The sequence below is a fragment of the Oxyura jamaicensis genome, chromosome 11 (assembly GCF_011077185.1).
Source record: "Oxyura jamaicensis isolate SHBP4307 breed ruddy duck chromosome 11, BPBGC_Ojam_1.0, whole genome shotgun sequence".
In the NCBI taxonomy this organism is placed as follows: Eukaryota; Metazoa; Chordata; class Aves; order Anseriformes; family Anatidae; genus Oxyura; species Oxyura jamaicensis.
In genome coordinates this window covers 182,247-196,802 of record NC_048903.1, presented here as the reverse complement: position 1 = coordinate 196,802, position 14,556 = coordinate 182,247, and the positions used below count along the sequence as shown (strand labels likewise).

At 44.9% G+C, this 14,556-nt stretch overlaps 1 protein-coding gene across 2 annotated transcripts in view; it reads right to left on the bottom strand.

The window, feature by feature from the left end:
* NLRC5 (NLR family CARD domain containing 5) overlaps positions 1–14,556 on the bottom strand; it is a 52,078-nt gene that overhangs the window by 4,223 nt on the left and 33,299 nt on the right. For both annotated transcript variants that reach the window (XM_035337012.1, XM_035337013.1), the window contains exons 27-46: positions 14,257–14,340; positions 13,697–13,780; positions 13,048–13,137; positions 12,286–12,351; positions 11,578–11,661; positions 11,411–11,494; positions 10,708–10,794; positions 10,000–10,080; positions 9,345–9,428; positions 8,865–8,948; positions 8,110–8,193; positions 7,382–7,465; positions 7,206–7,289; positions 6,421–6,504; positions 5,357–5,440; positions 3,820–3,903; positions 2,738–2,821; positions 1,724–1,807; positions 1,487–1,570; positions 202–285 (exon numbers count right to left, since the gene is read on the bottom strand). In XM_035337012.1, the coding sequence (XP_035192903.1) occupies positions 202–285; positions 1,487–1,570; positions 1,724–1,807; positions 2,738–2,821; positions 3,820–3,903; positions 5,357–5,440; positions 6,421–6,504; positions 7,206–7,289; positions 7,382–7,465; positions 8,110–8,193; positions 8,865–8,948; positions 9,345–9,428; positions 10,000–10,080; positions 10,708–10,794; positions 11,411–11,494; positions 11,578–11,661; positions 12,286–12,351; positions 13,048–13,137; positions 13,697–13,780; positions 14,257–14,340 (1,668 nt within the window). The remainder of the gene's footprint in view (positions 1–201; positions 286–1,486; positions 1,571–1,723; positions 1,808–2,737; positions 2,822–3,819; positions 3,904–5,356; positions 5,441–6,420; positions 6,505–7,205; positions 7,290–7,381; positions 7,466–8,109; positions 8,194–8,864; positions 8,949–9,344; positions 9,429–9,999; positions 10,081–10,707; positions 10,795–11,410; positions 11,495–11,577; positions 11,662–12,285; positions 12,352–13,047; positions 13,138–13,696; positions 13,781–14,256; positions 14,341–14,556) is intronic.

The window sequence follows — 14,556 nt, the reverse complement described above, 5'->3', positions numbered from 1 at the left end:
ACCACTTCGCTCTGTGTATCACCCAAGCAAGGCTGTATACAGTACATGCAGTGGGCTAAGTAAGCATTTGAATTCTGCATTTGAGTTGCAGAAGCATGTCTGTCTGTTGTTCCTAGCGTACGTCCCACAGAAGTACGGTAGCTGAAGGCTCAACGACACAAATACCGGTCCTCCTGGTGTTGCTCTCGGGGCTGTACTCACTCTAACATCTTCAGCTTTTCCATCCCTGGGAGGGCACTGGCCAACTCCTGGGCTCCGCCATCCCCAAGGGAATTCCAAGACAATCTAAGATAGACAAGAAACCGCAGCTGGTGAGTCAGCCAAGCCCAACCAACGGTGAACACAAGGGGAACAACATCAGTGCGATGCTACAAGCCCCTCACAGATTAGACTATTTACAAGAGGTTATTACTGCCTTATCATGGTAGGTAAAAGTTCCCCTACCCTACAAAGATTAATTTTGAGGGGTTTCCTCAGTTTCACCACATATTTCTGTGTTTGATAAGACATTCTGGAACTCCAGAATTTCTGTATTGTGCATAGGACCTAAAAAAGAAAGGCAAGACAGAATCCGGTCCAAGAATAGGGGCCCTCTACCAAACAACTTCATGGACTGTTCTGGGATTTCGTGGGTGTCAGCATACTGTCATGCATACTGCTTTACTCCACTAGATTATGTGGTGTTAGCACCAGAATTCACCTCTCTTGGGACTGGCAATAAAATCCTGGCTTTTACTTAATGTCCTAAGTCCTAAAATATCTGCGATCTCCACACAAATACCTTCTGGGGGAGGAAGGGGAAAGTCTGGTGGGCTTATGACCCATGCCTCATTTTATTCAGACCTTTCACAAGTACTTGCAGAACTGTGGCACATCAGATTAACATGACAGTCAGGTGTCACCCAGCTGGCCACAGCAAAGATGTCTGGAGAGCCTAGGCCTGGCAGATCTATAGCCTGGTAGAGGAGTGACCTCTAGGAGCTGGTGGTACCACCTGCTCACCTGCAGGCTGAATTTATTTTGCTTTGAGCTCTCAGTTCAGTCTCTACAGTTACACAGAAAAGCTCCTGCTCTGCTCCAAGAGCCAGCTGTGGCCATCTTTTTTTTTTTTTTTTTTTTTTTTTTTTTAAATGGGGACAAGACTTAGCCATGAAGAACAAGACAAGGAATTTGTCCTACCCCTCAGAGCAGATGCTAGAAGACAAAGGATAATGGGCAGTTTGAAGATGAGTGTTTTCCTCCATATTCTGTTCAGCTCTTCACATTTCACTTCCAACAAAGTGCAAGCTATACCAGTGATTTTTTTTGCAGTGAATTTAGTCAGTTGATAAATCACTAGAAAATTTATCACTAAAAAGTACTGTAGTGGTAAGTATCAATAAATGTGTAGCAGGATCAGAAGTGTTCTGCAGGTAACAGTAAGAGCAGACATCAATACAAGCATCACCTATTTTTGAAGGACCTCCCCATCCACTTCCATACTCACATTATTTCCTCCATGGCAGGGCATTGTTGGAAGGCGCAAGAAAGTGATTTTGAAGAACAATCAGTGATTCCACAGAGTTTCAAGCTGAAGCAGGGGAGAAAGAAAAAAAAGAAAAAGAGAGCACAAAGTGCTGGTTTCAGAACTGGTGGGAATACAGCACCAGCACCATCTGCTGCGATGCTACAAAGAAAGCCAACCACAATCTGCCCTAGGAGCATTCAGTGCCCTGGTACTCACTCAATCTTCCGGAGGTGTTCCAAGTGTGGCAGTCCCTCAGACAGGGCATGGATACTCCCTTCCCCAAGGTCATTTTCTGATAAACTGTAAGAATAATGGAGAAGCTTTGAGTGGCAGCAGAGAAAGCAGTCAGAGAAGACCCACCACCAAAATGCAACTAGGTGTATTAGCAAATCAGTTACTAGTACCCAGACTAAGTGAGGACTGTAGACAGCAAGGACAGGCCAGACATGTCAACTCAGGGTCAATTCCCTGCTTGGTAAAATGGGAATGACAGCCTTGCTCTAACTTACAAACCTAAATCCATTCACCAGTTCATTTATTGCAGGTAGTAATGCAGGGTTATACCTGTGGCTGAGATGGACACATCTGCAGCACATCATGAGTTGCATGAGAAACTGGAAACAAGAGGTTATACTACAGTTAGTGACTGGTGTGCCTCTCGAGGAAATGAAGGTAAGCTTGTATATCAAAGGGAGAATGGGAAGAAGACATGGATCTCAAAAGCTCAGGAGCAGCAGTAACTGCTTTCCAGCCTTCACCAGGGTGTGCAGCTCCATTCCTGTTTACCAGCAAACATGAGCCATGGCAATACCTACCCTGCTCTACCATATCTCACACCCAAATTACCCACATCTTAATTAATTTTGTTATTTAACCATATACACATAACAAAGAATGGTGGCATCAAAGATGCAGGTGGAAGAGTTAATTCATATCACCTCCGTTCTTTCAGTTTCATATCTAGAAGCTCTATCAGTCCTCAGGTTACTGCAGAAAATAGTTCAAAGGCGCATAGCTACAAAAGGCCCAGCAGAACTTCAGACACCGTTTCCTCTCACCCTAAGAAACATGTCTAGGAGGGGTGGAGGGATTGCCTTCCACGGGACGATTATGCACAGGGGAAGAGTCTAGATGACAGCCCCAGACCAGAGCGCTGAAATGCCTCCCACCTGCAGAGTGATACCAGTCCATACATTTGGCACCATCCTGAGTAGTCCTGCCATGACCTACCTTATCTCTTCCAACAGCCCACATGCCGCCAGGGCTCTGGCCAGCTCTGTCCCTCCTGTTGGCCCAATGTTATTTTTCTGTAAGCTAGCAAAAGAAACACAAGCATTTGAGGATTATTTTAGAATAAAACTGTAACAAAAGCTCGTATATAACTTGCCAAGAAGAAAGGTGCAACATCTTTTTAATCAGCACCTGGTGCTGATTCCTGCTGCTGCTGCTGCCAGTGACACCTGGCCCTAAGGGCATGTAGCTCACTGGATTTTCCTGTGCTCACAACAAAGGAGCACAGTCAGCCTGTCGGTGCAAAAGCAAAGGCTGCTTGGTACCACTGGGAGCCTTCCTCCAGCTCTGCACACATGGGATCAGTTTGAGACGGTCAGGAATGACCTTGGGAACAATGAGCAGATGGGACCTCATGTCTCAAGATTTCCCAACACTTTTCCAGTGAAGACAAGAACCTACCTGGAGGACTGAAGTCTCCCACTGCTGGGATTGCTTCTCCAAGTTTTGATGATACTAGGCTAACTGAGCCCAGTGAACTCTTAGTTCACAGATTCCTTGATTTACTACTGCAACACAGTATGAGAAAGTCCTACATATTAGAGCCCTGGAAAGACTCCCATACAAGTTTTAAAGACGTAACACCACCGAGTTCAGGGAGAAAAATGACTCAGAGATGCCTGCACAGAACAGTGAGGGGCCACAGAAGCTGCTGATATATATGCTTATGTTACATGAGAACAAGAGCATGCCAGAAGCATAGGAAGTTAACGTGTTTGAAACCAATTAACAGGGTTGTTTTACTGCATATGCAATGCCAGGTTCATCTCTAAAGTTAATGCTGCAAGAAATTACACAAGAATAGCTGATGGAGTGACTTAAGGTAAGGAATATGGTAAGTGTTTGATGTAGCAGAGTAACTGTGAAGGGTTTCTCAATCATGAGTCACTTAAAATAATGTCTACATCAGAAATCAGCATACCACTTCAGTCTATGCTTTCTTCCTTTTTCATTGCCTTCTTTTGGCCATCCCACATATTCCCAGGATATCCTGCCTTCCTAGAGCAGAGGCTGATACTTACTGCAGGATCTTCAGGCTGCTCACGTGAGGTAGACAGAGGGCAAGTTTCACTGCTGCCCCATCTCCAAAAACATTCCTTGATAGTCTGGAAGGGTCAGAAACAAAACGTTACTGGCGCTGAGATACAGAGCCTCATTCCTCACCCATCTGTCACCTACCCATATCTGTGACCCCCATTCCTCACCCACATGTGCATGGGACTGCACTGAAAGGAGCTAATGTCCACAATCCAAAGGACACTGAGGGTGGGCAGAAATAACAATGAGGTTTTGTAATCCTGCAGCAGAAGTTAAATAGTGAAGTAAATTATGCTGTACTCACACTGTGGTGATGCTTCTGGATATCACCTTAATGATATGACAGACAGACAGAAAGTTAAACAACTCATATTTTCTGTTCCTCATCCTTGCTGTAAGATGAGGAACAGAAAACCCAGGGTGGAGCAGTTTGCTCCGGATGGATGGATCCCATGGTTTGGAGCCATACTGGAGCAGTTCCTGAAGAGCTGCTGCCTGTGGGAAACCCACATGGGATCAGTTCAAGAAGGACGGCATCCCATGGGAGGGACCCCATGTGAGGCAGGGGCAGAGAGTGACCGAGAAGGAGCGGCACAAAGTGCTATAGACTGACTGCAAGCCCCATTCTTCTGTTCCCCTGCGCTGCCCAGGGGGAGGAGGTAGAAGAAGGGGTGGATGGGGGGAAGGCATTTTAGTTTCTTTCCTTTGTTTCTCACTTCTCTAGCTTGTTAGTAATAAGTAATAAACTTCTCTAATCTCCCCGTGCTGAGTCTCTTTTGCCTGTCACGATACTTGTTGAGTGATCTCCCTGTCCTTATCTCAACCCTTGAGCCCTTTGTGTCGTATTTTCTTCCCCTTTGAGAAGGGGGACTGAGAGAGTGGCCGTGGTGGAACTTGGCTGCCCACCCAAGTAACACCACCACAGCTGTCCTGAGCCGGAATTATACTGAAATTGCACTTCATAATATGTGTCCTTAGTCTGAATGTTGTAATATGAAAGTTATTTTAATAGCTTCAGCACTTTAATTGGAACAGAATACTTTCTTCTGATTTGCTCTTTTTAAATTTTCTTATTTGTTTAATATGTCAGGGTACATTCGTTCTATAAAGTGGTCTGAAATTGAATGACTGACAATAAATATGGCTGATTAAAGCCTCTGTCTGTCATCTTCCCTCCATTTTTGTAGCCATATAGATTAAAGCTGATTTCTTAGGCAAAAAATGTACTGCACAGTCCATATGCCTGTGACACTTGCTGTTAAACTGCAGATCCAGCTCTTCTCCACTGACACAGTTTGTGCAGTTCTTGGGAATCTCCAAGAGATTGTAATGAACATGAAATCCCCAAATGTCCCACAGCCAGCACCACACATTCCTGTCCTATTCAGATGTTTTTACCCTGCTCTCACAAGAATCAGTACCAAAACTGACTTTAGCTTTACTGGGGCCAGATTAGATTTGGTTTCTATGCCTTGCTTTTTGCCCTGCCTCCTGAAGGGACATTGGAAATTACACACTTACAGTAACTCCTCGATGTGCTTGCAATAGCCAAGAGCTTCCATCAGCTTTTCCCCTCCAGCAGGACTAGGACTGTTCCCTGAAAGGCTAAAATAAGCATGAAAGATTCTCAGTGACTGAACAAGAACCAGAACATACCTGCTTAAGATACTTCACTGTTATCTGGTGTAAGGGAAGACCTGGGTCGCTGCAGTGATGGGCTACATGGGGCTGCAGTGGTATATCCTCATAAATCTCTGGAAAATGGCCTGGGGATTTGTCGTGTGTTTACCTCACCTACTCAGTCTCTCCTGACTCGACAGATACTGGGGAGGAAGGAGCAGTTTTTCCTCTTCCAGACAGAATTTGGAATTTCTTTTTGTTGTTCAAGTCACTATCAGGTTTTTAATTTCAAAAAAGTTCAAGGCATACTCCAGAGCTGAGCCTAATAGACAACCTGGATGCTCTCATATCTGTTCCCTCTTAGGAGAGACTGTTTGAATCCATGTCTCTGACTGAGAGCCTGGTCTGAACACAGAAGAAGCCATATCAGAAGACAGTCTGAAGACAGTCCTGATGAATTTTCAATTTCACCTCTACTTCCACTAGGAAAAGAAAAGCAGTGTAACAACACTGGGGGACACCATTCTGGGAACCTTACACAGCCCAAGAAAAAACGCTGCATAGATCTGAGACTTGTAAGATTCCCCATGAGCTTGTGTATTTACTTTCCAGGACACAAATGAACCAGAGATCTCTCTGTTCAAGCAGCTAGCAAAGGCCAACAAGTACCCACCACTGCTTCTGGGGATGCCTGCATGAGGATATGGCTGTGATGTTCACTATCAAAGAGCCTCTGCACTGGCAGAAAAAGCTGATGCCAGGAGCAGATGTACAAGGGGAAGGCAGGAGAGGAAACACCTTCCATTGCTTTTGTACATTTTGTACCAGGTCTACAATGACATGGTGGAGGATGGAAAGAGGTGGAACATTGTAGAAATGAAGGCAGCAGGGGGCTTCCCACACAGGCTTTCCCACCAACTGCAGCAATATCCCCAAATCACTGCAAACAAAACAAAGTGACTCACTTGATTCTCTTCAGGTTTTGCATTTCCAGCAGAACAGTGGCTAAATTTATCAGGCCTGGATCTCCAATCTTGTTGTGGGCTAAACTTTAAAAAGGAGAAAAAAGGCTGTGTTGCAAAGGAAAATCCCAAGCATCACAGTATGACATCTTATTTAATGTCTCCCATCTGCTGGATGATAGCTCTGACCTTGACAGAAGAATAAAAGAGCTGCTTGTCTTAACTCTCTCATGAAAGACTTGTAGCTGTTAATGAGGCATTAAGAAAATACAAACAGCAATCAAAATCACTCGATCTTGTTAATGGGTGGAAAATTATTTCAGCCAGAATCCCAAAACACAGCTGTTTATAATCTTTATAATCTAAACTAGTATGGTAGAGGAGGAACAGGACCTAGATAGAAAGAAGGGGGTCAAAAGAAGCAGAGCAAGCCTGGGGTTGGCTCTAGATTCTGATATTTTCAGAATGGGGAACTGCTTGGTTCAAGATACTCAGGAGAAAAGGGTGACACTGGCCCTGGTCTAAACAGGGTTTTCAGAGAATATTTAAATCCAGATGCTTGATTTAACATGTTTTCTGTGTAACTGCAGCAGAATGACGTTAGGCCAAACTCTCACCTTCTCAACATCAGGCTCTGATTTACCTCTAACCGCAGCTACGTCATACATGAGCGTTTTGTAACCTTTCTGCTTTCACTACATCCTGTACAAGCACATCTGGATCTCTCCAAATGTTGTCACTAGGGGTCACCACTCTGCTGATGCTAGACTGCAAGAAAAACAACTTACTTGATTTCTTCCATGCAGTGCATGTTCCTCAAGGCTTCTGCAAGTCTGGAGCAGCCATCATTACCAATACTGTTATGGTTCAAGCTGGAAAGGACATCCCCAGGAAAAAGGCCATTAAGCTAGTGTTATTCAATACCAGAAGATGGGCTAGAGGTGAGCTGCAGTCACATACTTACATTAGCCTTTTCAGAGATGGCATTTTACAAAGGCCCAGCACAAGCTTAGGAATGGCAGCATCACTGAGTTTCATGTGGCCCAGGCTAAAAGATGAAATAACACAGGAACAACTAACTACCCATGGGCAGCTATGAAAGCATTCAGAGCAGAAGAGAGCAGTACAAGGGCGGAAGAGAAATGGGACTGTATTCTAGTCCTTGTGAAGAGTTTTCAATTTTGTTCCCTAAAGCAATTCTACTGGATGCTTTTGGATGCTGATAAAACACCAAGAATCCTAAACCTCTGGAGCAGGGTGCCACTGTGCCCACAATATGGAAAAGCCCTGGTGGTCCAGGGGCGTTTTGTAACAGAAGGATGCCTCACATGTAAGTGCCTGGAAAAGCCACTTCTGCATGCAGGCCACCAGATCATCCTCCAGGAGCAAAATGTTAGCTCTGGAACTGCCACACTGGAATCACTGCCTCCCAGCTGGGATATGACCCATGCAAATACCAGCTACCAAAACGCTTGATTTCCTCACTCGACGTTCCTTGCCCCAGATCACTGATTTCTGTTTCTCCTATCTATCCTTCATTGCAAATAAAAAGGTGTTATTGCTTTTTCCCTATCTGAAGTCCTCTAGCCACAAGGAAAACTACATCTGTACATAGTACAAACAGGAGAGTGTGTAATTTAACTAAAGCTTTGAGAAAGACCTGGCAGACACTGGACAGCCCGGTACACTCACTTGAGCTCTTCAGTGGCCTGGCACTTCTGCAAGCCTGACATCAAGTAATCGACTCCAGTTGGCATAATACTGCAAGAGGTCAGCCTGTGAAACGGCAAAGATTAGGTAAGAAGGTCAGTTCTCAGCACAGTGAAGAAGGGGAGTTTACTTCTTCACTGACAGGCCTGCTGTCCCATTCCAAACTCTGGCCAGCAGAGGGACCAATATCAGGGACCAGTGAGTTTGGGGAGAATTCCACATCTCCAGTGGACAGGACTATGAGGAGTGGGTAGTTCAGGGAGATCTCCAAAACACAGGACATACAGGTACAGATCGTCTCTGGGCTAACCAATTCCCCCCAGCATTCTACTGGACAGAGATACCCTTTATAAGCCTGCCTCTCATTTATGAACTTGGAGCTGACAGTTGAAGAGTGCTGTGAAAAGGACTGAATGATACTCATACCAGAAAAATCTTTCACATAGTAGGGCAGTATAAAATTATGTACGATGTAAACAAAAGCCAAGGTCTCCATCTCAAATCACTTTCATTTGCTAAAAGGAAAAAAGGAAAACCTCAAGACATGCAAACAACGGCTCTGTAACCACCTACAACATGAACTACACAGAGCTGTTGAGTTCACAAGCTAGACATAGCACAGCAGAGATCACAAAGCTCATGGCCATATTCCAGACAAAGCGATTCAGAGAGCATCAGGGTCAGGCACGGGGTTGAGCAAACTATAAAGCATAAAGAGACCACAGATGGGGACGTACTCAAACTTCTTCAGCTTTGGAAGAGGTAGCAAAACAGTGACTAGGATTTTTGTGTCATCATCGTGGAGCTCAACATGAGACCATCTGCAAGAACAGAACAACATATCTGAGCTGATGATCCACTGGTGACAAAAGGTTTGTACCAAGCCCACAGCTAAAGCACCCCAGTGCTGGGACACTCAAGAATTATCAAGATACTGACACTTGACAAGGTCACGCTGTAGCTCCCAGCCATGATGGGAGAGCACAGATTAGTTGGTTACAGGGGAGATTTAGATGCCTTCAAGGGATACCCCAGGAAACCATTAGGTTTATGGGTCTTTTCTGTTTTCCATTTAAACACTCAATGTGGGGGATCCAGAGGGTAAGGACTGTTACCTGGCACTGGCCTTTCCCCTGACCCACTGTGTGCCCTCATGAACAGAAAAAGAAAAGCTACTCTCTTCCCCCCAGAATCATCTGTTATGCCTAGCAACTCACCTCAGTTCCTGAAGCTGGATGCATTTTTCAAGAACCCTTTGATATAAGCAATCACGCTTGATTTCTGGCTCATGCAGATTCGATCTGCAGGTTACAAACACACACAAGTTAACAGTGATGATGAGCAATTCCCACTGTTATACACAGCCTTCCCACTGCAGCAGCTGGTGCCCTTTATGGCCAAGCTTAGGAACCGACTGGGGTCTGGGAAATGCCCTCTCTAGGCTCCCCTTCTGTGTCTTGTCTACAACACACTCTAGTGCAGTGAAACACAGCCCTCCCCAGCTGCACAAGAAGATCAGTTCTGCCCTCTTCAGCTACACAAAGGGAAAAAGACACTGATGCTGTTCTTTCCCTTCAAGTTCATGCAGAAGCCAGCATGTTGTAACAGTTTCTGAAGTGCTCAAGTCTTCTGAGCAAGCACTCCTGGTCCTGCAGGGAAGGTAGGAAGATTTTTTTAGCCTCAAGTAGTTCCAGAATGGGTGGCCTGCAAATCACATAAGCACAAATAAGGTTCCCTCTGCCTTTCAGAACACCACAGGGGTGTTCTGAAACTGCACACATGGAGATGAGAGCCTCAGACTCTCTGAAGATATTTTTCATCCCATGGTGAGCAGCAAAACAAGTGGAAAAAGACAAATAGATGCCTTCTCACCTGCTAACGACTGATTCCACCTTCTCCAGGCAGCATGGGAACCTTATGCCTAATTGGAAGAGGCTTTTATCTTTACATATCCTGGAAGACAGAGATTAGAGAACATCATAAACCTGTGCACTCTTGGGGGAGCAAATGATGTTTTAAAGAAGAAAAACAGAGCACTGGATGGGACAAGACTATGCCGCTATATGAATGCTAACCATACATCTCCAAACCGGTTTGCAATGTTTAAACTAAAAAAAAAACAGCCTCTAATTGTAAATGAGCCAGTCCACGGGCAGCACAGGTCACAGAGCAGCTTCCTATGGCCCTGTTCTGTGACCGGATTCTTTGATGTTCAAGTACAGCACAAGCTCGGTCAGCAGCTTTTTCTGCGATGGGGAGAGCACACCTCTGCTGCATGAATTCTCTGTGCCCAATACAGACTACATACCTGGGCACCCTTCCTCCCAAGGGAGACCAAGAACAGGGTCTCCTTTCCACTGAACCTCTAAGCTGTGCCACCACAAACTTTCTAAGAATTTCTACCTGCCAGGCATTTGGGTCCAAGTCAACTTAAGGTGGTTAATGGCTTACAAATGCACTGGAGTCGGAGCATAGAGAAAAAAAGAGTAAGTTGAAGTGCTGGCTTCGATACTGTTTCTTTACAAGTCTCAGGCTAAAAGAAAATATCTAAAAGATACCAGAACTTGAGGTGCTACTTACACGATCGCAGTAATGTTTCCACAGGCCTGGACAGCCAGCTCAAGAAGGTTCGTGACACTCTTTTTACATACCCATGGCTCTTTTATGCTGTAAAGCACAAAACAGACAGCTCTGCTTTATTCACATGCACAGATCCTTCTCTGCCTCTGTCAGCTGAGTGCTCAACAGTCTAATATACACAGCAGGGACTTCTTGCTCATCAAAGTAATGTCTACATAGGAAACAGGATGCAAACAGAGAACAGAGGAGAAGCAGCCCCTGTGGAGGAAGATGCAAACTTCTCTTCTGTATGCCTACCACTGACAGCAATGAGAAGGAGCCTGACCCTTGTGGCTCTAAATAAACACATTTTGGGGGAAGTAAAGAACTTGTTACCCAGCTGAACTGTAGGATGCTCTGGTGAGGTTTGGTTAAGACCACGGTATGAAAGCATTCACACAGAATTAGAACCCTTCTTTGTAAGGCAGGTAAAAGTCTACAAAGACAGCACAGTTTATGGCCACAGCTTTACATGATGCTTAGTAATGAATCAAGGAGATAAAGCTGAAATACCAACAACTTAGAGTCATCCATGGGAATTTCTCAGGCTAACACCACCTGTCTCTTGAAGAAGCACAGTTCACTGTTACTTTTGATGAAAGCACATCTTAGATTAGCAGACCAGTCTGATATTAATACCTAAAACAGCACAGGGACACTGTACCTGATTTTTAGAGGACCTGGAGTTTTCCTCAATGAATGTAAAAGCCTCTCTGCAGCATGCACTGACAGGTTGTTATCTGAGGATCTAGAACAAAAGATCATTATAACGAACAGCTTACAAACAAGCCCAATGGGTCCAAGCAGGCTTTTCATCAGCCATTAACTCACATGTATTCTGTCAGACTGGTACACTTTTCCAGGACTAACCACAGCTTTTCCATGTGCTCTGGCTGAAAGTTGCACTCTGCGAGGCTGAAAGGATGCAAAAGAAAATTGTCTTAGTTCCTTATCAACAATTCAGGCTTTCTGACCCAGAAATCTCAGTTATCACAACTGTTACTCACATAAAAAGAAGAATGATACCAAAACCTCAAATGCCTCGCAGAACTTCCAAAACAATTCTGGCAACACTTCCAAAACATCTGCTGAATGTTCTGACACAGGGGCCTCCATAACATGTGTCCTAATGGTGCAGCTTTTTGTAGCACCCTGTCCTGTGACTGAACCCACTGACCGTAGTGACACCAAGCAGATACACACCACAGAGCACCCTAAGACTGTGGTCATCCAGACAAGAGACCCTCCCAGAGCACACCATAGGTCCTTTCTGATGCGCACACCTTGCTTCCTTCACTTGGGAAAGCAAAGCATGCAGTGGAGTGGGATAGCTGGGTCTCACCCCAATCTAACAACCAAGGCGACAATGGAATAAGAGCTGTGAAGGCAGACAAGGCCATGTGACACCTTCAGCAGGCTATGGAGATGAGGAACAGTCATTGGGAAGCAATGAGAGAAGGGGATGTGGGAGTCTCCCTAAACAAACAAGACAGCATTTTTGTCAAATAAATCACCAAAGAAAAAGTTTGTACTGTTTACCTCAAAATCTTTCTTGGATCATCTCTGCTTGTCAGTTTCATGATTAAAGTTGCTTTGGAGCACAAACTGCACAGAGAAGACATGTGAGTATAGGATTTTGAGAGAAAACAACTATTTTCCCCGTGGTCAGAATTTAACAGTACATTCAGCTTCACAAAGCAACACAGCACAGCAGTGACACAGTGACCTAAGCCAGCTCACCTCTCAGTATGATAAATCAACCCAGGGGACTACTTCGACAAGGTTTCACTAATGCTAAATTGGCATAAGCCAGCACTAGTGGTTGCAAAAGCAATCCTAATCTGCCCTGCTTTTTTTCTGCCTCCTGCTGTCCCTGCACTCTCTGCTCCTCTGCCAAGCTCTGGGGAGAGCTGAAACAGAAAAATGAGCTTCTTTAAAATGACTCAGTCAAGAGATTTGGCACCTACATTTAACAGCAGGAATGAATGAAAGTGACCAAGGTTAAATTTGGTTCACAAGGGACCAACTGCTCCACATAAACATAAACAATGATAAGTGCTGAAGTGCAGCATTAAAAGTCACAAAGCTGGGACTTTAATCTGTGAGAAAAAGCAGTTCATACCAGCACAAACATAGAGCCAGTGGGCCATATTTGCTGGAGAAACAGACATAAGCAAAAGCTTTGCATGCACATATACATAAAGCTAGCTCAGAACAGGGTCCTTGTAATTATTACCTAAAGATCACAAAGTCCAGGATAATTAAGAGGAAAAATGCAGGGAAGAGTCAGGAGACACATACCTGACCAGAACTTCAGTGGTATTTCCAGATGTGGCAAAGGCATTTATGAGATGCAGAACTCCATCCTGAGAAATTCTATTATGGCTGAGACTGCAAAGAGAAAAGAAAGGTTTTCCAGGTGTTAAGAATCAGGGTTGTCCCCAAGTTCCTTAGCCAGAGAGGCAAAATTGAAGTTCAAAATTCAAGTTGGCATTGAAAGCAGAGCAGTTTGTGGATGCAGGTCCCCTCTGGTTGGTGCTAAATGCATGAAACCCCTCCAAGGCAAAGCACTGGTAACTTGGGTGACACAGCCAACTTGCATGTTGCACTCAGAGAGGACAATGTACTGAACACTCAGGGGACTATATCAACTTCTGTCTTGCTATCATTCGCAGGGCCTCAGGGACGCTGATGCTAATAGAAAGACCTTTACTTACTTCAGCAGCTTTTGGATCAACCCATGAGTTGCCCTGGCCTAGAAAGGTCTTGAGTTGTGGTCATGGCTCACTCAGACCTTACCTCCTATGGCAGGACTGGACAAGAAGCATGACAGCCAGGTTCAGGAGGAATTGCATGAGCACTTTTCCATTAGGGCACCTCTACTCCACTGTGCTCAGGGAAGGGCTCAAGAACTTCCCTGAGCCAACAGATTCACAGTGTGTTTTCTTACTTGAGGGAACAGGTAACATGCACTCGATGCAAGTGGTCCAAGAGGAACCTCAGGCTTTCATCCCCTAGCTGATTCCTGGAGAGACTGAAAGGCAAAAGAACAAGGTAGAAAAAGAAAAGTCAACATTTTAAGCAGTAATTCTCCTCTGAGAAGCTTCAAAGGACTCAGCTCAGCCTCTAAAGGTCTGTCTAACTCAAAATACTGCCCGAAAAATATACCTCATGCATGGGCTCGAGAGCAAGCTCAAATGAAGAGCTCCAAGCACAGTCCCAGAGAAGAGCTCAAACAAAGCAACCAATACCTCAAAATGACCACAGAGTTGGCATTGGCATCACAATCCCAAGGATATCGTCCAATTCCATCTCAAGTCCTCTTTAATATATATAAAGGAGCTGTGTGATTACTAATAAATTTCTAAATCAATTTCTAAACTGCCTGAAGGAGCACACATGCACAGGTAGAGAAGTTGGGAAACCCAGGGCAATGCTGAACCATGCCGACCCAGCTCTCCCTCACTGACGTCTACTCAAAGTCATGGTGACAACCCAAGCCCCACTTACTCTACTTCTGACAGCCGCCCATGCTGCTCCAGGACTCTGCAGAGCTCCTCTATCTGCCTTTGACTGATAGCACAGTCCGTCAGCCTGCACAAGAGACAGGAAGAGAATTAAAGCACATGCAGCCACCAGGTTCAGCCTGAACACTGAGAGCTGCCCATCAGCAGTTGCTTTTTTACAGCAGTGTCTGTGAAACATTCACCAAGCTGAACTGAATGCCCTTAGCTTGCCAGTGTTTGAAACACCTCCACGAGGCTGGTAATGACAAACCCTACACTGCAGGTGGGAAGCAGATCTCTTCAC